This window comes from Papio anubis, chromosome 10 (genome assembly GCF_008728515.1).
Source record: "Papio anubis isolate 15944 chromosome 10, Panubis1.0, whole genome shotgun sequence".
Lineage (NCBI taxonomy): Eukaryota > Metazoa > Chordata > Mammalia > Primates > Cercopithecidae > Papio > Papio anubis.
Window position 1 is genome coordinate 56,280,742 of NC_044985.1, and position 21,050 is coordinate 56,301,791.

Below are 21,050 nucleotides of genomic sequence, written 5' to 3' on the forward strand. Positions count from 1 at the left end.
CTGCACCCTGCATTGTCCATTTCCTGAGTTTCTTTTTGTCTGTTTCTCTCCTGGTTGTTCATTTTAAAGGGCTAGGCACAAATAATAAATGGCAATGCCATCTGTTTGCTGTAAAAACAATATGAATGTATCACTTTTGTTTTTTTTAAGCTCAGATGCTAATGTGTCTATTTTTTGGTTATTTATGTGTCAGCTACTTGCCCATTAAGGTTTATATAGTCAAGAAAAGACCCACTGGCCGGGCACGGTGGCTCAAGCCTGTAATCCCAGCACTTTGGGAGGCCGAGATGGGTGGATCACGAGGTCAGGAGATCGAGACCATCCTGGCTAACACGGGGAAACCCTGTCTCTACTAAAAATATAAAAAACTAGCCAGGCGAGGTGGCGGCCCTGTAGTCCCAGCTACTCCGGAGGCTGAGGCAGGAGAATGGTGTGAACCCGGGAGGCGGAGCTTGCAGTGACCTGAGATCTGGCCACTGCACTCCAGCCTGGGTGACAGAGCAAGACTCAGTCTCAAAAAAAAAAAAAAAAAAAAAAACGAAAGAAAGAAAAGAAAAGACCCACTGGTCTTCTGGTTTGGGGCTTAAGTTGTGCTGCAGCATGTTCTTTCTTATACCTTTTTCTGTTTCTATTAGTAGTGCTTTATTTAGCATTTTGGTCTGCAGCTGATTTCTATTGCTAATATCTATCATTGCATGGATCAAGGTTTACTGAGTTCTTAGACTCTCAGAAGAGATTACTTCTGTGCTGGTGGATGGGCTTCGCTTAGGTAATCTGTCTTTATGATGGAAAGAAAAATTCATAATGACCCGGCAATCCCACTCCTATGACTATACCTCAAAGGATTGAGAATATTTAGGCAAAAACTTATACACAAATACTTATAGTGGCACTATTCACAATAGTGTACAGGTATAAACAACCCAAATATCTATCAGCTAATGAATGGATAAACAAAATGTGGTGTGCCCATACAGTGGAATATTATTTGGCCACAAAGCACTGAAATACTCATATATGCTACAAACTGGTTGTTATAACATTGAAGACATTATGCTAAGTAAAAGAAGCCAATCACAAAAGGCCACATATTATATGATTTTATTTACATGAAATATCCAGAATTGGCAAATATATAGGGACAGAAAGTAGATTAGTGGTTGCCTAGGGATGTGGCCACTAAAGGAGCCAGGGTTTCTTTTGGAGGTGATGAATATATTCTAAAATTGACTGTGGTAATGGTTGCACATATCTATGACTATGTTAAAAATCATTCAATTATATACTTTAAGTGAATAAATTAGATGGTATGTAAATTATTTTTATCTTTTTTGAGATGGAGTCTCCCTCTGTTGCCCAGGCTGGAGTGCAGTGGCATGATCTCAGCTCGCTGCAAGCCTCCCAGGTTCAAGCGATTCTCCTGCCTCAGCCTCCCTAGTGGCTGGGACTACAGGCGCCTGCCACCACACCCGACTAATTATTGTATTTTTAGTAGCAATGAGGTTTTGCCATGTTGGCCAGGCTGGTCTCGAGCTGCTGACCTCAAGTGATCTGTCTGCCTCCGCCTCCCAAAGTGCTGGGATTACAGGCATCAGCCACTGCGTCCAGTCTGCTATGTAAATTATATCTGAATAAAACTGTTTAAAATAAAATACGCCTGTAACGGTCTCAAAAAGACTGTTCTAGAAGCCTGCTATGTTAATTATGTTTGAATAAAGCTGTTTAAAATAAAATAGAAAGGCTTGTAAAGGTCTCAAAAAGACTGTTCTAGAAGTGCTGTCTGTATTAGGCTCTGCCTTCACCTGTTGTTTCTCCCCTCACATCCAAGGTCACATGAAGGCATCTCCTCTTGCAGTCTCTCTTTACATGTTAAATTCTTGCTTTTTCTTCATTCGAGCTTTTATCCCCATTACTTACCCTAGACTTTCAGAATCAAGGCTTGGTTTTTTTTCTTTCCCATTTTTTTTTTTAGCTTATTCAAATTAATTGACTTTTTTTACCTTTTATCCTTCTGCTAAAAACCTATACAAAAGTTGTCGTTTCTGTCTTTCAGCCCTAGCTGCTCTTTCAATTCTGTGTTTAATATATAATCTATAAATAACCTATGTGTTACAGCCACATGTCTTTTTTTTTTATAGATGGAGTCTTACTCTGTCACCCAGGCTGGAGTGCAGTGGCAGAATCTCGGCTCACTGCGACCTCTCTTTCCCGGGTTCAAGCAATTCTCCTGTCTCAGCCTCCTGAGTAGCAGGGATTTACAGGCGTGCGCCACCACACCTGACTAATTTTTGTATTTTTAGTAGAGACGGAGTTTCACCATGTTGGCCAGGCTGGTCTTGAACTCCTGAACTCAAGTGATCTGCCTGCCTCAGCCTCCCAAAGTGCTGGGATTACAGGTGTGAGCCACAGTGCCCGGCCTACATGTCATTTAAATTAAAATTGAAATGTCTTGGTTCATTTACTGTTGATGATTTTACAAACTTAACAGTGAAAATGCTGTTGGCTGAGAAACTTTAGGAACTCTGGGTGAATACACGGTTGGTTGAATGTCCTGGCTTTAGAGCTGTCATCTAGTCAGTAGTGGTTCATTTCGTCTGGGCCTGGAATTCACATGAATTAACCTAGCGAGCCTAGTGTTACTAGGAACAGGAAGTTAGGGATGGCAGCTCTTGGTTAGATGACATTGACGTGGTGATTTTGTGCGCTGAAGAGAAAACTTTAAAAATAATTGGCGAACTTCTCTTCCTTGGCCTTCCTGTTGACAATACTTATCTCATTATCTTAATAGGGTTTCGTGTTAGTTTTCACATCTCTCTTTCAATACATTTGTCATCAAAGGTTCCATTCTTCTTGCCTTGAATATATACAGACTTAATGTCTGTCTCTACCATTATTCCCTCCCTTCCTTTTCCTGAAGAACTTGGATCCTCCAATCTATTGCTGCTCTTTTGGAAACTCTTTCGCCTACTTTAAAATCCACTGGCTCCGGTTTATTGTATTGTTGACTGCAAAGCAAAGTACTGCTTTGACTGTAGTTTCTAACTCTATTCCTGTGGCTTAGTTTGCCCCTTAACCTCTAGCAAGATGATGCTTCTCACATCCTCTCTGTCCTGTCTGCTTAGCCCCTGTTATTTTCCCATGCAGCCTGAGGCTGGAAATGGCTCCTTATTTTGTACTTGCCAGGTGGTTGTTACAGTCTCCCTGGCCAAAAGGTTAAGGAAAACCAGAAAATAATTTACTCAAGTCTACCTTTTTATCTCAATATCTATTCTAATATGTTCTTTACTCCCTTCATGTATTTATAGAATGTGCATACTTCTTATTCATGTTACTAGCAAATGTGAAGCAGAGCATATCATTAAAGGATGAATAATTAACAAATTGTTGAATTTCTCAAAATACCCAGAGCTCTTTATTCATCTTACTAAAATAAATTGCTTGACAGGGCCAAGAGCAATTTCAAGCATCATGCTACATAAAAGTTTTTTTTTTCTTTTTTTTCTTTTTTTTAAACTGAGCAGAGTCTCGCCATGTCACCCAGGCTAGAGTACAGTGGCACAACCTTGGCTCACTGCAGCCTCCTCCTGGATTCAAGAGATTCTTGTGCCTCAGCCTCCCAAGTAGCTGAGATTACAGGCGTGCACCATGATGCCTGGATAATTTTGTATTTTCAGTCGAGACAGGGTTTTGCCATGTTGGCCAGGCTGGTCTTGAACTCCTGACCTCAAGTGATTCGCCCGCCTTGGTCTCCCAAAGTGCTGGATTTATAGGCGTAAGCCACCACACCCAGCCACAAATTCCTAATAAAGGCCTTGTATACTTTGATAGCGTAATTACTTAATTTTAGATGTATTAGAGGCAGATTTTTAAATGGGATTTCAAGGCAGATTTTTTAGTTATAAAAATCAAAATATCTCCATAATTACCATTATAAAGGTAATATATACATACTGTAAAAATTTTTTTTTTTTTTTTTTTTTTTGAGACGGAGTCTCGCGCTGTCACCCAGGCTGGAGTGCAGTGGCCGGATCTCAGCTCACTGCAAGCCCCGCCTCCCGGGTTCAGGCCATTCTCCTGCCTCCGCCTCCCGAGTAGCTGGGACTACAGGCGTCCGCCACCCCGGCCGGCTAGTTTTTTGTATTTTTTAGTAGAGACGGGGTTTCACCGTGTTAACCAGGATGGTCTCGATCTCCTGACCTCGTGATCCGCCCGTCTCGGCCTCCCAAAGTGCTGGGATTACAGGCTTGAGCCACCGCGCCCGGCCTAAAAAATTTTTAAATATATAAGAACTTAACTATAAGCCATTCAGCCTATTGACTTTTAATACATATTATTCAGTACTATTTTATATACACATAAATTAAAAGCAGATTTGTGTATGACAACTGTATTGTTATAGGCAGTAAAATCAATTCAGATTCTGTGACAAAGGAAAATGGCTATAGTAGATGAGAATATAAGCTGGATACTAGCTAGGAAAATAAGTCCATGTTAACTTTGAAGGAAAACAAAAATTATACGTAAATAAATTACTAAATTTGATTTGCCATACTGTTTGAGTTGAAAAATGATATAAAAATGTAAAGACCTACATGCCTTACAAACACATCAGAAAGTGTTTTGGGGTTCTAGGCTGTAAAATTGCTTGTAGACGCAAACACAAAGTAGCGGTTCTGTTTTTTTCTCCCTGAAAATGAAAATTATACTGTTTTTTTCCTGTTAAAGTAATTGTGAAGAAAATTCAGAATCTGAAAACCCCAAACAAGAAGAGAAAATTACTCATTCTACAGACAATAAAATTATATATCATTTCAGACCTTTTTATAGTAGAATTTTTACAAAGTATTATAAATGCTTCTTTGTAACTGGGTTTTTTTTTTCCTGCTTAACAAGATCTCTTAAGCCAGTATGTAGAGTTCTGTATAATATCTAATTAATGGTTAACAATATCCTATTTTAGAATGTACTTTCTTTTACTTAACTAATCCCCTATTTAGGTTGTTTAGTTTTAGGTATTCTGCATAGAGCTATGATGGATGTTCTCATACATGCTTTGCATGCTTTTCTGCTTATTAGGATAAATTTCTGGAAGTGACGTTGTGTGAAAGGTACATGCATTTTTTTTTTTTTTTTAAATAGAGGCAGGGTTTTATTCTGTCACCCAGGTTGGAGTACAGTGATGAGATCATAGCTCACTACAGCCTCGAAGTCCTGGGCTCAAGTGATCCTCCTGCCTCAGCCTCCCAAGTAGTTGGGATTACAGGCATGCACTACCACATCTGGCTAATTTAAAAGTTTTTTTGTTTTTGTTTTTGTTTTGTTTTGTTTTTTTGTAGAGATGGAGTCTCACTATATTGCACAGGCTTGTCTGGAACTGCTGGGCCCAAGTGATCCCCCTGTTATGGCCTCCCAAAGTGTTGGGATTATATGTGGGAGCCACCACACCCAGCCAATATATGCATTTCTTCTTCTTTTTCTTTTTTTTTTAAATTTAGAGACAGTGGCTCACTCTGTCACCCAGGCTGGAGTGCAGTGGTGCAATCATAGCTCACTATAGCCTCCACCTCCTGGGCTCAAGTGATCCTCCTTCCTCAGCCTCCCAAGTAGCTGAGATCACAATTGTATGCCACCATGCCCAGCTAATTTTAGAAAATTTTTTGTAGCGATGGGGTCTTAACTCTGTTGTGCAGGCTGATCTCAAACTCCTGGCTTCAAGTGATTCTCTTGTCTCAGTCTCCCAAAGTGCTGAGATTACAAGCATGAATCACCACGTCCAGCCTAATACCTGCATTTTTATTATTTTTATTTTATTTATTTATTTTGAGAAGGAGTCTTGCTCTGTAGCCCAGGCTAGAGTACAGTGGTGTGATCTTGGCTCACTGTGACCTCCATCTCCTGGGTTCAAGCAATTCTTCTGCCTCAGCCTCCCAAGTAGCTGGGACTACAGGCATGTGCCACCTGGCTAATTGTTATATTTTTAGTAGAGATGGGATTTCGCTCTGTCGGCCAAACTGGTCTTGAACTCCTGACTTCAAGTGATTCACCTGCCTCTGCCTCCCAAAGTGCTGGATTACAGGTGTGCATGTTTGATTCTAGTCACCACGCTGCCAACCAGAAAGGAATAACAAATTATAGTTACATACAAGATAGGGTTAACTTGTGTCCAGTTCTGTGCTATAATGCACTGTTAATGAGACTCCCGGCAATATACAAAGCCACAGCAGTATTATGATGGAGTTTATGTATTAGAGTTTCACATATTAGAGGAGTTGGGTTGGGTTCAGCAGCGAGGGAAATGCTTATATTGGCAACTTGGATTGTGTTGTATTCATTTTCAAAAGCAGCGCTCAAGCCAGGTGTGGTGGTTCATGCCTGTGATCCCAGCACTTTGGGAGGCCGAGGCGGGTGGATCATGAGGTCAGGAAATAAGTCCATCCTGGCTAACATGGTGAAACCCTGTCTCGACTAAAAAAAACAAAAACAAAAAAATTAGCTGGGCATGGTGGCAGGGGACTGTAGTTCCAGCTACTCTGGAGGCTGAGGCAGGAGAATGGCACGAACCTGGGAGGCAGAGGTTGCAGTGAGCTGAGCTCGTGCCACCGCACTCCAGCCTGGGTGACAGAGCAAGGCTCCATCTCAAAAAAAAAAAACACAAAACAAAAAAAAAAAACAAAAAACGCAGCACTCTCCCACCAGCAGTTAAACTGTGATGCTATGAGTATGTGTTGATATTTTGCTGTTTTGAGGACTTGAGCATAGAGCATGATCCTTTTCTTATCTTAGATGAGTGACCGAGGAGGTGGTGTTCCTCTGAGGAAAATTGACAGACTCTTCAACTACATGTATTCAACTGCACCGAGACCTCGTGTTGAGACTTCCCGCGCGGTGCCCCTGGTATGTTATCAAGAAATAGTGAAGTGTGTTTCTGTCAATTGCCTTCCACATGCTCTAGCTGCCAAATAAGTAAGTTAAGCCATCATGTAGGGTACTCCACAAGGAAGAAAGAAGCTCTTAGAAATGCACACTTTCCCCTACATTTAAACAACCTTCAGAACACTTTTTTTTTTTTCAACTGAAATGGGCACGAGACAGAGATCTGGAGTTCTTGTTACAACGTTTGATCATGACATAGCAGTAGTTTTCCTGTGTAAAACCCTTTTTCAGAATGTGGTTAACCACATTATTTCTAATGTGGGGAATAAATTACTGGTTTTAGCAGTATTTGGTCAACACTGAATTACTTTTTAGTGTTTACTTTTTTCTCAAGTATTTGTCATTAGAATGATCTCATATCCTAGACTGAAAAATAAGACTAAAATTCTGATCTGTTCAATCACCAACCTGAGGGCTTAAATTATAATTTCTTTGATGGTGTTTTTATTAATCTTAGTTCCACCTATTTTCAGGTTTAATAGGATCAACTTTTGAATTGATTCCATCCTTATCTTTATGTTCTAACTCCCCCACAGAAAGTATGTTGCCAAAATTTTGTCTGTAATTCTAGAAGAGCTCTATTCTTCTTGGCTTGGAAACTTCTCTGACATTTCCAGTAGAATTATGCTGTAACATGATGGGATATAGTACAAGATAGATCTATTTTAGACCCCTTCCTAGGAAGTTACTAGGACTTTATTCTGATAGTTTTGTGTCCGGAATTGGTGGGTTCTTGGTCTCACTGACTTTAAGAGTGAAGCCGCAGACCCTCGTGGTGAGTGTTACAGTTCTTAAAGATGGTGTGTCCAGAGGTTGTTTCTTCAGATGTTCAGATGTGTCCGGAGTTTCTTCCTCCCGGTGCGTTCGTGGTCTCACTGGCTTTAGCAGTGAAACTGCAGACCTTCGTGGTGAGTGTTAAAGCTCATAAAGGCAGTACGTCGGGAGTTGTTTGTTCTCCTGGTGGGTTCGTGGTCTCGCTGGCTTCAGGAGTGAAGCTGCAGACCTGTGCAGTGAGTGTTACAGCTCATAAAGGTAGTGCGGACCCGGAGAGTGAGCAGCAGCAAGATTTATTGTGAAGAGCAAAGAACAAAGCTTCCACAGTGTGGAAGGGGGGACCCCAGTGGGTTGCTGTTGCTGGCTTGGGTGGCCTGCTTTTATTCCCTTATTTGGCCCCACCCACATCCTGCTGGTTGGTCCATTTTACAGAGAGCTAATTGGTCCATTTTACAGAGAGCTGATTGGTCTGTTTTACAGAGAGCTGATTGGTTCATTTTGACAGAGTGCTGATTGGTGCGTTTACAAACCTTTAGCTAGACACAGAGTGCTGATTGGTGCGTTTACAATCCTTAGCTAAACAGAAAAGTTCCCCAAGTCCCCACCCAATCCAGAAGCCCAGCCGACTTCACCTCTCAGTTTTACCAGATGCATACCACAAATTCTATGGCTACAGCTGTACTATAGTTGAAATGCTTGCTCTAGTAATGTCCTTTTCCAGTTGAGATACATGGCTTCCAGGAGTTGGCATCCATATATCAAGGGGCAGACAGACAATGTCAGATGATAAACATGAGCATCTTTTCATAAGTCTAGTTTTATGCTAAAAAGTAGAGGGAGAGACAGGAGCTGCTGTTTTTGTAGTAAACGAATATTGTAGAATTTTTTTAGAGAGTGGCATAGTGAGCTAGTCCAGACTCTGGATCTAAACTCTTTGATTCCATTTCTGATACTGCTGCATCTTAGATGTGCAGCCTTGGGAAAATTATTGACCTCTGAAGGCCAAAGTTTCCCCAGTTAGAAAAATGGAGTTATTGTGAGAATTCAGTGAGTTGATATATGTAAAAATGCTCTTTATAGTGCCTAGCTCATGGTAAATGCCATGTAAGTGTTTGTTATTTTAGGATATAAAATGTATGTGAATTTTTAAGAAAACAAGAGACTTGACCTGAACAGGCTCCCCCATACATCTGCATGCCCTTAACAAGGCTAAGAATGTTACTAATTTCTTGCAGAGCCTCCTTTCTGCTGACCTCACTTTGTAGATGGTCCCAGTCAGCAGGCAGTAGGGTAGCTGGCAAAAGGCCAGCAGATGCCCACAGGAGTGGCTTTCTTGTCCACCTGGTTACTAAAGGCTTCTTCCCTGTGGATACCTTCTGGTGGGTCTTTGCATGGATAGGCTAGCTTTACACTGCAAGTCCAGAGAGGAACATCCACACATCTCTCTTCCAGACCTCCTTCTCATCCTTCACTCAGTTTTGATCTTTCCGAATCTTTAACAAGCCAGCCACTTTTTGCCACCGCCCATGCTGGAAGGGTTTACTTTCACCCCGTCTTTCAGGTCTGCCCTCCAACCCTGACAGGGATTGTAGTAGGAACACGGCAGCCTGCTTTCGGATGGTGATAGCACATGGGGTAATTCCATCAGTGGACCCAGAAGCCCAGCCAGCTTCACCTCTCAATCCCCGCTCTAAACAGGACACTCTAACTGCTGTTGGGAATTGGGCAATGACTGCTGTAGCTACTTCCTGCTGGACAGGGACGAAGAAGGGGCCCTGCAGTGTAGTGGCCTCCAGCGGGGAGCTCTTTAGGTCAGTGAAAGGGCCAGTGGGTCAGTCCAGGGGTCCTCAGTAGAAGTTGTTAGTTGAGCTCATTTGGGGTTCCATTTGTAAGACCATCTGTAGCTTGATGGCCTTGATTCTAGAGGAAACAAATTTGACAAGGAAGTTAAAAATACAGGGCCTGAAGGTGAGTAATAGCAAGATGGCTGTCACAGGACCTAGAAAGGGGAGAAACCATGTTGCCCAATGCCAGAGGTTGATATAAGAGTTTGAAAGGCGTTGTCTGATTTCAGAATACTTTTCCTGTAAACACCGGGTGACATCTCGGTCTATGCCTGATGGGTTAGTGTAAAAACAACACTCTTCCCCTAAGAAGGTGCGGAGTCCTCCATTCTCAGCAGTGAGGAGGTCTAGGCCTTGGCGGTTTTGGAGAGTCGCTGCTGCTAAAGAGAGTATTTGGGATTGTAGAGTAAGGATAGATTTTGTTATTTCTTGCAAACTGTCTGAGAAATCCTTTGAGTGTTTGTGGTAGTAGGATAATGAAGTAGATAAACTGGATATTCCGGTTCCTGTAGCAGTGGCCATTTCTAACCCTGTAAAATGGGTATTAGTTGTATGGCCCTGCGCTGAGGGACTTGAGCTTTGAGGAGCACTGATAGGGTCTGATTTCCATGAGATTAGAAGTTAGGATAATATATGTTACACTGTTAGCTTTTAGCAAACTTTACTTTTATTGAAACCTTGTAAGTTTGGGATTTCAATTATTCTTTCCTATTAATAAGATCTTGTTCAGTCCATATTAACTTAAAATTGGTATAGATGGCTCCTTCCTGATTCTGTAACTACCTTAAGCGCTCACATTTGAGCAGACCGAATATTAGGCAATTTTCCTAACTCTGCTTTTACAAGAGTTTCCTTATCACTTACTGAATACCCATTGTGTCTTTTTCCCTTAATCGCCTGGGAGGAAACATCTATCGTCCTGTCCTGAAGGGAGTTCCTCCTTTGTGTGGTCGGACCTTCAGATTTAGATCCCCTGTTAGGAAACCCGCTGGGTTAAGGATTTTTGATAGGAAAGCTATGGGTTGTCAGTGGCCTCAGTGCTTTCAGGCTATGCCCTTGTTTACATGGACAACAAGGTGGTATTGGAGTATTATAGGGTTACAGAGAAGACCTTCAATTACCAATTATAGGTTTTAAATTTACCCTGGCTTGTAAAGGAATAGGGTATACTGTTTTTTCTTTGCTACTATCTCTCTTTCTCTTTGACTTCTTTGTCTCTTTCTGACTCTCTCTTTGTCTCTTCCTCTCTCTTTGACTTTCTGTGTCTTTCTCTCTGACTTCCTCTTTGTCTCTGTCTCCTCCTGTCTCTTTGACTTTGTCTTTTTCTTTCTTTCTCTCTGACTCCTTGTTTGTCTCTCTCTTCCTTTCTCTCTCTCTCTGACTTTCTGTCTCTTTCTCTCTTTCTTTTCTGCTGGTCCCTGCCTCTGCCAGCCACTTATGCTGCTCTTCTCCCCTCTCCTGGAGAAGTCCGCAGACCAAGAACCCACCGGAAGGAACCAATTCCGAACACAATACGATCAAGCAGGCAGCAAGGAAAAGCAATATGCTTTTTCCAGACCAACCACAAGTCATTTTATAGAAAGAATAAAGAGTTTTAAATGACCAGAGGGAAGTTAGCTGATACAGTACTCGAGTAAACCTCAGCTTAATCATTAATGCTTAAATATTAATTATATTAAATATAATGCATCTCTCAGATGTAGGCTCTGAAAGCCTCAGTGGCATCTATCTTAATTAGAAAAGTATTTCAGTGTGTGGCTCTCTGAATAGAATTTTGTTTTTCTCATCAAACAGGCTGGTTTTGGTTATGGATTGCCCATATCACGTCTTTACGCACAATACTTCCAAGGAGACCTGAAGTTGTATTCCCTAGAGGGTTACGGGACAGATGCAGTTATCTACATTAAGGTAATAGCTGTAGTCTTCTTGATTTAATATTTCTTTTGATGATAAGAATAGATGCCCATACTTAACTGTAATGAAATTTAACTCTACCACATGCTGTTTACATAGAAAAAAGATTATGGTTTTTTGCCTGGGTTCTCACCAATTTTGATAGATGACCCCCTCAACTATGGGGAAAGAGATTTGTATACTGGAGTGATCAGGACTCTGGCTATTAATAGGAAAAAAATTGGGTTCAAGTAGAGAATCATAAGTTATATATCATACAAGTTTAATTTTAACATAAAACACATGAATGAACATTGATATACCAAACTTTTGATGTACTGCCAAGGCCTTTTCTTTGTATATGGGTCTGCAGATAGGAGTGTCACATTGTCTTTTTTGCAAAAGCTGTACTGACAGTGCATCATTTTAGTTTCTTTAAACAAACAAGTGCATACTCTTTTTGGACTTTTATGCTGTCCTTTACAGATACCTCCTGACTGATTTGACAGCAAGTTTTATGTGACTTTCCTTCAGGAGTCTTTCCAAAACATTCATCTTAGTTTTCAAAGAAACATTCCCTTTTTTGTTCTTTGCTAATATAATATATTTTGTAATTATAATGACAGAACTGTACAAACAGATTTGGGAACAAGCACAAGTGACTCTTGGTAAGCATATAGCTTACCCGATGGACACAGAAGCACTTAGTTTGCTTGCCTGGAGTGTTCAATGCATTAAGGAGGGATCCATACATTTTTACATGGTTGGGAAAACACTAGGTTCCATCGTTCCCCTTCTTCGGCTAACTGGTGACTGTTCATGCCTGATTTAGTGACTCTAGTTTCTTGTTCTGGCCACTAGATGGCATCTGTTTTATAGAAAATGTTGAAGAATTTATATTGGAAAAATCTGAAAAGACTAAATTCTTTCCAGATGGTATTTTTTGTTTGTTTTTTTAACCATGTCAATTGTGAGGAAAAAGGGCAACATCAATACAATTTTTTTTTTTTTTCTGGACGGAGTCTTGCTCTGTCACCTAAGCTGGAGTGCAGTGGCATGATCCTGGCTTACTGCAATCTCCGCCTCCCGGGTTCAAGCTGTTCTGCCTCAGCCTCCCAAGTAGCTGGGACTACAGGTGCCTAATGTTTGTATTTTTAGTAAAGATGGGGTTTTACCATGTTGGCCAGGCTGATCTTGAACTCCTGACCTCAGGTGATCACTTGCCTTGGCCTCCCAAAGTGCTGGGATTACAGGCGTGGACACTGTGCCTGGCCCAATGCAGTATTTTTATGACGAAATATAACATTTTGATCTAGCCCAGGAGTGTCCAGTCTTATGGCTTCCCTGGGCCATATTGGAAGAACAACTGTTTTGGGCCACACATAGAATACACTAACGATAGCTGATGAACTTAAAAAAAAAATTGCAAAAAAAAAAATCTCATAATGTTTTAAGAAAGTTTACAAATGTGTTGAGCTTCATTCAAAGCCTTCTTGGGCTGCCTGTGGGCCATGGATTGGACAAGCTTGATCTAGCCTATAGATCAAGAAATTCTGGAATATTTAGAGAGAATATGGAGGTGAAAGGTTTTTAGTTCTACCTTAGAGAAAATAGAAGACAAGAAGTCTTAGAGAATCATTAAAATTGTCAACATCAAAGACTTTAGTGCCGGGCGTGGTGGCTCACGCCTGTAATCCCAGCACTTTGGGAGGCCGAAGCGGGCGGATCACGAGGTCAGGAGATCGAGACCATCCTGGCTCATACTGTGAAATCCCATCTCTACTAAAAATACAAAAAATTAGCCGGGCGCGGTGGCGGGTGCCTGTAGTCCCAGCTACACGGAAGGCTGAGGCAGGAGAATGGCGTGAACCCGGGGGGCGGAGCTTGCAGTGAGTGGGGATTGCGCCACTGCACTCCAGCCTGGGCAACAGAGCGAGACTCCGTCTCAAAAAAAAAAAAAAAATACTTTAGCCTTATCAGAATGAGATTTTCTGGTTCAGGATGTTCCGCATCTTAGGAAATGCCTTTGGCCTGGGGTGGAAATACTACTGAAAAATCCTAACTTGAAGAAGATAACCAGAAATGTAGTTTATCTCGGGTTCCAGTGACTTTCAGGAAATACAATGGAGAATTAATGGTAATAATATATTGAAAACATGAAATAATGCATGATGCAGCAATCTTGTGCACAGTGACTGAAATTGGAGGCTTTAGAAGACGCAGGTTCAAACCCAGGGCCAAGAAATGTTCACAAAAAAGCCAAGATGCCTTAGACATAGATTTATATTTATTAATAATGTTATAATGAGTTTTAAAATTTTTATGTATTTATAGAGACAATGTCTTGCTGTGTTGCCAGGCCAGAGTGCAGTGGTACAGTCACAGTTCACTACAGCCTTGAACCCCTGGGCTTCAAGTGATCCTCCTCTCTCAGTCTCCCAAGTAGTTAGGACTACACTCATGTGCCACCATGTCTAGCTGATATTTTTATTTTGTGTAGAGACAGGATCTTGCTATGTTGCCCAGGCTGGTCTCCAACTCCTGGGCTCAAGCAATCTTCCTGTGTAAGCTTCCCAAAGCACTGGGATTATAGGCATAAGCCACTGTGCCTGGCTTGTGATGAGTTTTTTTAAAGCACAGTGACTATACTGAAAAAAAAAAAAAACTATTTCTTCTAGTAAATAATTAAAATAGAGTTCATTAATTTTATATACATATATTAAGATACATATATTGATTTGTATGTTTTTACATTTAACCAACTTCTTCAGTTTGCCAACTCTGATCTGGGTCATGTTTTGTGTAAAATTTCAATACAGCAGCTTCCAGGATGGCTGGGAACTACTGTAAGCAACAAACTCAGTCAACCTGCACATCAGTCAGTGCCATAGATTTAATAAATAAGATGTTTCAAATATACATAACCATTTAAAAGTATAGTTAGGTGGTATAAGGATTAATAAGATACTAATAGAATGTTATCTAATTTGTCATAACCTTTTTACCATTCTGTATTTTCTCAAATAATGAATTCTAAAAAATGCCAGACTTAATAGGTCTTAGGTTTTGTTTTTTTTTTCAGGCTTTGTCAACAGACTCAATAGAAAGACTCCCAGTGTATAACAAAGCTGCCTGGAAGCATTACAACACCAACCACGAGGCTGATGACTGGTGCGTCCCCAGCAGAGAACCCAAAGACATGACGACATTCCGCAGTGCCTAGACACACTTGGGACATCCGGAAAATCCAAATGTGGCTTTTATATTAAATTTGGAAGGTATGGTGTTCAGAACTATATTATACCAAATACTTCATTTGTCGTTTTCACAAAACTATTTGAGTAGAAAAAATGGAAACTGAATTCCATTTGTGCCCATTAAACCTCCTAAAGGATGAAATCACACCTATTTTACACTTATATTTCACAGTAATTGAACATATTTTTAAACAACTGTAGTTTTGGTCAACTTTTTGCTTTGTGGTAGACTTCAGAAGTGTGGAAATCTTTGGGTTTCTATAGGAAACTAGTTTTTTTTAAAAAAAATACTTTGTTTGCTAGAAACATTTTCTAAATAATAGTGATTAGCTGGTTAGCCATCTTCCTGTTATTTGGAGGAGTTCTGCCATCTTTATTCGGTAGTAATATGGTCTTCATGTTTATCAGTGACTGACTACAAGTAAAGCAGAAAACAGTTGCCCTGTAATCACAGAACCAGCCACCATTCGGCGTCTATGTGCATTGTCTTAGCTATGAGGTTAATTCATCATTTTAAAATTTTATTGTAAAGAAATGTAATGACTATCTCTCTGTGGATCTATGCCAAAATCATGGGCCGTCTGTTCTAAGTGTACTTGTGATTAATGCAAGGAGAAATTTTTATACTGAAAACAAACATACTAGCAGCTACTAAAATAGAGAAGAAATTGAGGGCAAAGTAATATATCTCCAAAACTGAACTGATTGCTTGTTGAGATTACCTAGAAAGCTTTTGGAAAAAAATGGAGTTTTTCTGCGTCCTACTCCAGATATACTGAATCAGAATCCCTAGGACTAGAGCCTAGAAATCTCACTTTTAAAAATGCTTCCTAGGTGAGTCTGATGCCTACCCTAGGTTGGGAACCACTCTTTCAAAGTAAGTAGTGATGACACAGCATTTACTAAAGTAACATCTGTAGGTTTTGGTTTCCACCTATTTAAAGCCAGATTTATAGACTCGAGAAGACAGAAACTGAATCCCACACCTGGTGCAATTAGAAGCAGAAGAACAAAATGCCAGGTAACCAAAGCATCAGAGCCATCATTGCTCAAGTCTTTTTTCTTTCTCTTTTTCTTTTTTCTTTTTTCTTTTTTCTTTTTTTTTTTTTGAGACAGGGTCTCGCTCTTTTGCCCAGGATGGAGTGCAGTGGCATGATCAAGGCTCACTGCAGCCTCAATCTTCTGGGCTCAAGTAATCCTTCTACCTCAGCCTCCTATATAGCTGGAACTACAGTTGTGCATTACCACACCCAGCTAATTTTTTTTATTTCTTGTAGAGATGAGATCTCGGTATGTTCCCAGGCTAGTGTTGAACTCCTGAGCTCAAGAAATCCTCCTGCCTGAGTCTGAAAGTGCTGGGATTATAGGCGTGAACCACCACACGTGGCCTATTGCACAAGTCTTGACAAACAACATATATTTTCTAAAATTATCCAAATTTTGTTATCAGGGAGAAGTTTGCTTAGGTTTATTAGAGCAGTCCTTTGCATTCGTATGGTAATTTGTACTTTACAAACACTTTGATATATTATAACTCTATTGGTCTTTGAAACAAAGCGATGCAGTGTAGGTGGTATCATTGTCTTTCTCACTCAGTGTGGCCCAGAGTTGCTCAGAGTCGGAGCAGACCCTGAGGTGTATCTGCAGATCCTGTCATCAGCTGGCAAGTCCAGGAGACTGTGTCATTTAGAGACTTGTTGTTAGTTACCCCTCAACATCTTTTAAGGTGGCAGGAAAATACAGTGGACATAACATTTTAAAGTAAAAATTTTAAAGTTTAAAGAAGAGTTTTGCCACTTAAACGGGAGAGCTTTGTCTGGAAAATCCATTGAGTTGAAACACTTCATCCTTGGAAGGATTATGTAAGATGAACAATTGTGATAAATGTGTGGATTAGAGGCAGTTAGTGAATAGGCAGTTAGTCCAGTGCCCTCATTTAAGAGGCCAAGATCCTGATTCAGAGTAGGCATCCTTTGCCCAGAGCTTCTTAGCTAATCTGACCAAATGTTGGGGAAAATGTCTCACCTAACCCACTATTCCTTAATTATGGATTTTGTGAAAAACAATGGAACATGTTAATGAGTAATGTATATTAGTTTGATGTATTACAATTTTTTAGCTTTAAATTACAGTTTTCTTATAATGATGAAATGTTTTAGAATCCTTTGAATCTAAGTATTTGTTTCCTAAATGAAACATTTGTACAACATTTGATGTTTTTACTTATGAAATATTCTCCTCCCTCAAGAAAATTAAAACTTTTTCTCTCTATTTAAAAGCTAAGAAATGTTTTAAAGGAAAAATGAAATTTTTTCCTTTAGCTTATTTTTTAAGGTAAAACATCTTTTTACTCTGTTATTGTGGTAATGGACAGAAAATTACATACAAAAATATTCTGGGAGAGCTTTCTCCTAGTTGGTTTTAAATCCTTGTGCTACCTGAAAGGTTTTTAGATTTTACAGGAGCTATTTTGTCCACCAGCATTAATGTAACACAGTGTAGTTATGAAAATATATTGAAGGACAAGAAGTGGACACGAAGTGATTTTTGTAACCTGAGCAGTTAATGAATGTGCCAACATTTTCTAGGAAGGGACAGCAAGAATATTCTGCTCTGTAGTTAAAATACTGGCGGGCCTTTGATGTCTTCATGCTTAATTGTGATCACTTTCTTGCACTGTGATGTTTTTACGTGAATATGTTGAAGTGGAAGTCTACCTTATTATTTTATAAAATGTTTTCTGTACGACAATAAACTGAAAACATGGATCAACCCTTATTTTGAAAATAAACTGAGTCAATTTAGCCTTTTAAAAATATGATCATCTCTTTTAAATAGAGTCCTCTTCCACCATCAAGGCTCAACATTTTGTAAGCATCCAAAAAATTGATAGTTAGGGGGCTTGCACTAAATTTCACTATTCAGTAGAGAGGAACTGTTTGGAACTTAGATTTCCAATGTGTATATTCTAATAGAGAAAGCAAGAGGTAGAGTTTGTATATTTGACTTACCCTAGATTTTTATTTTCCATACATACCACAGATGATTGACTTGTTGCATAAATGAAGATCTTCTGTTGTGTGCTTTTCAAACACTGTAAATAAATTTGAAATTTGAATAACTTTCCACAGTATAACTGTAAAAAAAAAAAAAAAAAAAAGTCTTAATTTAACCAGCATTATTACCCTCTGCTTGTACCAGCTGAATGGCAGAACTAAACTCCTATAAATTCCTATCCTATTTCTAACTGATGGGATATAGGCACCACAATTTCCCTTCATTGTTGAAGCCAAGAAGTTCCATAACAGAACTCCAGAGGTAAAGAGCTGGGGAAACTGTTAGTTTTAAGGTCACACTGTTGCCCTGTGAATGACTAATCAGAGGAAGCCAAAAAACAGCCAACCAATTTCAGTTTATGTCTTTAATTGTGATGTAAGTGTGAAGTATCTACATATGGGTAATCATGGTTGAGTTAGGTAGTTTGCAAACATGACTTTTGCTGGAGGAACTTTTAATCATGTCTGATTAATTTTTGGCCCCAATAATTAATTTTCTTACAGTCAAACCCAATGCACTTGAAAAATAATATAATTAATACTGTGTGAAGGATTTTTTCCATGTTAAAAAAAGCAAATCACTAGTTTGCTTAGTTCTGGCATTCATAAAGTACTGCGCCTTCTGTTCTATTGACATGTTTGGAAAAAAGAATTGAACATATGTACCACCCCCCTCTTTCTAAAGTCTCCACAGTTCTTTAGCAATTGCTAACCGTAGGTTTTTAATAGCAAAAGACAAGATTGTCAGTTTTTGGTGCAAAACTCTACTCTTTTTGGTTGACTTGGAAAAGCTCTTGTTTATATTGGGAATTGTGACAGCTATCTTTTACTTTGTTAAATTAGAGATTATTTAGCAAAAATATAGTTTCACCCCAGTAAAATAAACTTCCACGTGAGGGTTGTGTTCATTCAGGGTATTTTTTGAGAGTGGAAGTACACTTCCTGCATTTGTCACAGATAATATCAGAAATTTTGTTGTTTTGATTAAAGTGTTGCCATCTACTTATAAGTTAAAAATGCTGAGAAGGTTTTTTTTGGAAACAGTTTATGAAGCCAGGACACTTTTAAGTTTGACTCAAATATAAAAAGCCACAGTATTCTTGCCATGGTTTTGTACTTAGATGTCTCTCATTATGGGATTCAGAATGTAACAGTTATAGTACTGTATGAAAACACTTAATACACAGTTCTACAGTTACAGTATTGCATGAAAATACAGTATGGTGTGAAATTATTTGTCCAAAACTGTACTCTACTCTCAGTATCTCCATAATGCCCAGTATGTAGTAGGCACCTGTAATTGTGAAGCAGCCTCGTCTGGGGTAAATACCAAGGTTCTTGGTTTCACGGCCAAGGAAATGGAGGTCGCAGACACACAGTTTGGAGCGGTTTAATAGGCAAAAGGAAAGAACAGCTCTCTGTTACAGAGAGGGGTCCCGAGCAGGTTGCCAAGTTGTAGTAAAAATGTCAGGGTTTTTATAAATGGGCTAGTGAGGAGGAAGCTCGTGAGGAGGGGATGTCTTATTCTCCTAGGGCTGGAGGACGCTTTAGTTGGGACCAGGTGTGCTATCTGTGCAGAGCAGAGCTTTTTATCAGCTCTTATCCCAGTCCCTGACCATGTAGGCTCTTAGACTCTTAGTCTGTGTTTCTTTGTCCTGCTTATCTGGAAGGGAGAGTTTCTGTGTCTGTTCCCACACATCTTGCAGCTGCAGGCATCCCCCCTAGTCTGCTTTTAGCTTCCTTATCTTAGTGCCCCTAAAGGGAAAGGAATGTGCTTATTAAGGGCCACTGTTTTACTGGGGTTAACTGCATGAGGTTAAAAAGGGAGCTATTTTTGAGCTGCTGTTTGTTAAAAGGAAAGTTTTCTGCCGGGGACTCGCTTTACCCTGTTTACCTAAATTATTTTTGCCTTCTATGACAATTGTGTGCTCAGTAAATACATAAGGAATAATGAACTTAATAACATTTTTTTCCTCCATTCTCAAAATGATACTTAAAAATGAACAAAGAAACTGAGTAGTAACCAGTGCAAAACTAGCGAAAGGATGAAATACACAAGAAAATGAGAGAATTTAAGAGGAGTAGCAAAACAGCAGTGCTGAAGTTACGGGTTTATTTTAAAGTTTAAAATAGAAGTAAACAAGTAAACACGCTGATAGTGGTTAGGCTTTCTGTCCCCACCGCACAAATCTCATCTTGAATTAAAATCTCCACATGTTAAGGGAGAGACCAGATGAAAGTAATTGGATCATGGCGGTTGTTCCCCCATGCTGTTCTCGTGATTGTGAATTCTCATGAGATCTAATGGTTTTATAAGTATTTGGTAGTTCCTCCTGCATTCATTCTTCCTGCTGCCCTGTGAAGAGGTGCCTTCCGCCATGATTGTGAGTTTCTGGAGGCTTCCCCAGCCATGCGGAACTGTGAGTCAATCCTCTTTTTATTATAAATTACCCCGTCTCAGGCAGTTCTTTATAGGAGTGTGGGGACAGACTAATACCCACTGGGTTAGCTGGGGTAGGTAAACAGCAGCCAGCTGGTGGGTGTCCCTTGATGGAGGCTTTGCAGGCTGCAGCAGAAGGGACCCTTCCGATAAACCTCCAGTCAGGAAAGGAAAAGGCCCAAATAAACAGTATTTAGATTTTTTTTTAAAGGACATAACTACCAATAGAGATTTAAAATAATCATAAGAGTACCATTAACTTTATGATAAAAATTTTGTAAGTGGAGAAGAAATGGATATATTTCTAGGAAAACAGTATAAGATCCATCTAAGATTTTGACAATTTAAATCAACCACTAAGGAAATGAAATCAGTAATCACAAGTCCACCTCGCCAAAAGGCAATTTTTGAAAGATGAATGTTACCAAAACGTCAAGAAACTGATAATTCCTATCTTACAGAAACTTTGAAATGAGAGAAAGCTACCCAACCCATTTCAAAAAGTTAGTAAAATCTCAAAACTACACTTGAGCAAAGACTATGAAATAAAATAGACCAATCTTGTTTATGAACATAGATGGAAAAATTGCCAATGAAATATTGGCACATTGAATGTAGCAGTGCATGAAGTATTGAGCAAAAGGAGAATCCCAGGAACAGGAGGATGCTTTAATGTCTAAAAATCTATGTAATTTACCTCTCTACAGATTAGAGGAGGAAAAACATGAACACATCAACAGAGACAGGAAATTCAGGTTTTTTGCGGGGGATGGTTGTAATTAAAAGTGCTTAACTCACTTATATAAGCCATTATATCCAGTTACAATAAATCTTGTATAGTGGCAGATGTAAG

At 39.6% G+C, this 21,050-nt stretch overlaps 1 protein-coding gene across 10 annotated transcripts in view; it reads left to right on the forward strand.

The window, feature by feature from the left end:
• Window positions 1-21,050, forward strand: part of PDK1 (pyruvate dehydrogenase kinase 1) — a 70,348-nt gene that overhangs the window by 23,527 nt on the left and 25,771 nt on the right. For 7 of the 10 annotated variants that reach the window (XR_001893389.3, XR_635511.4, XR_635509.3 and 4 more), the window contains 3 exons: window positions 6,784-6,894; window positions 11,346-11,459; window positions 14,527-14,722. Coding sequence is in view for 2 of the 10 variants with exons in the window: in XM_003907613.5 (XP_003907662.1) it covers window positions 6,784-6,894; window positions 11,346-11,459; window positions 14,527-14,667 (366 nt within the window). In the remaining 8 variants the exon portion in view is untranslated. Of the gene's footprint in view, window positions 1-6,783; window positions 6,895-11,345; window positions 11,460-14,507; window positions 17,518-21,050 lie in introns of those variants that run through there. The other 3 variants (XM_003907613.5, XM_021923716.2, XR_004176562.1) reach the window with 3 other exon arrangements.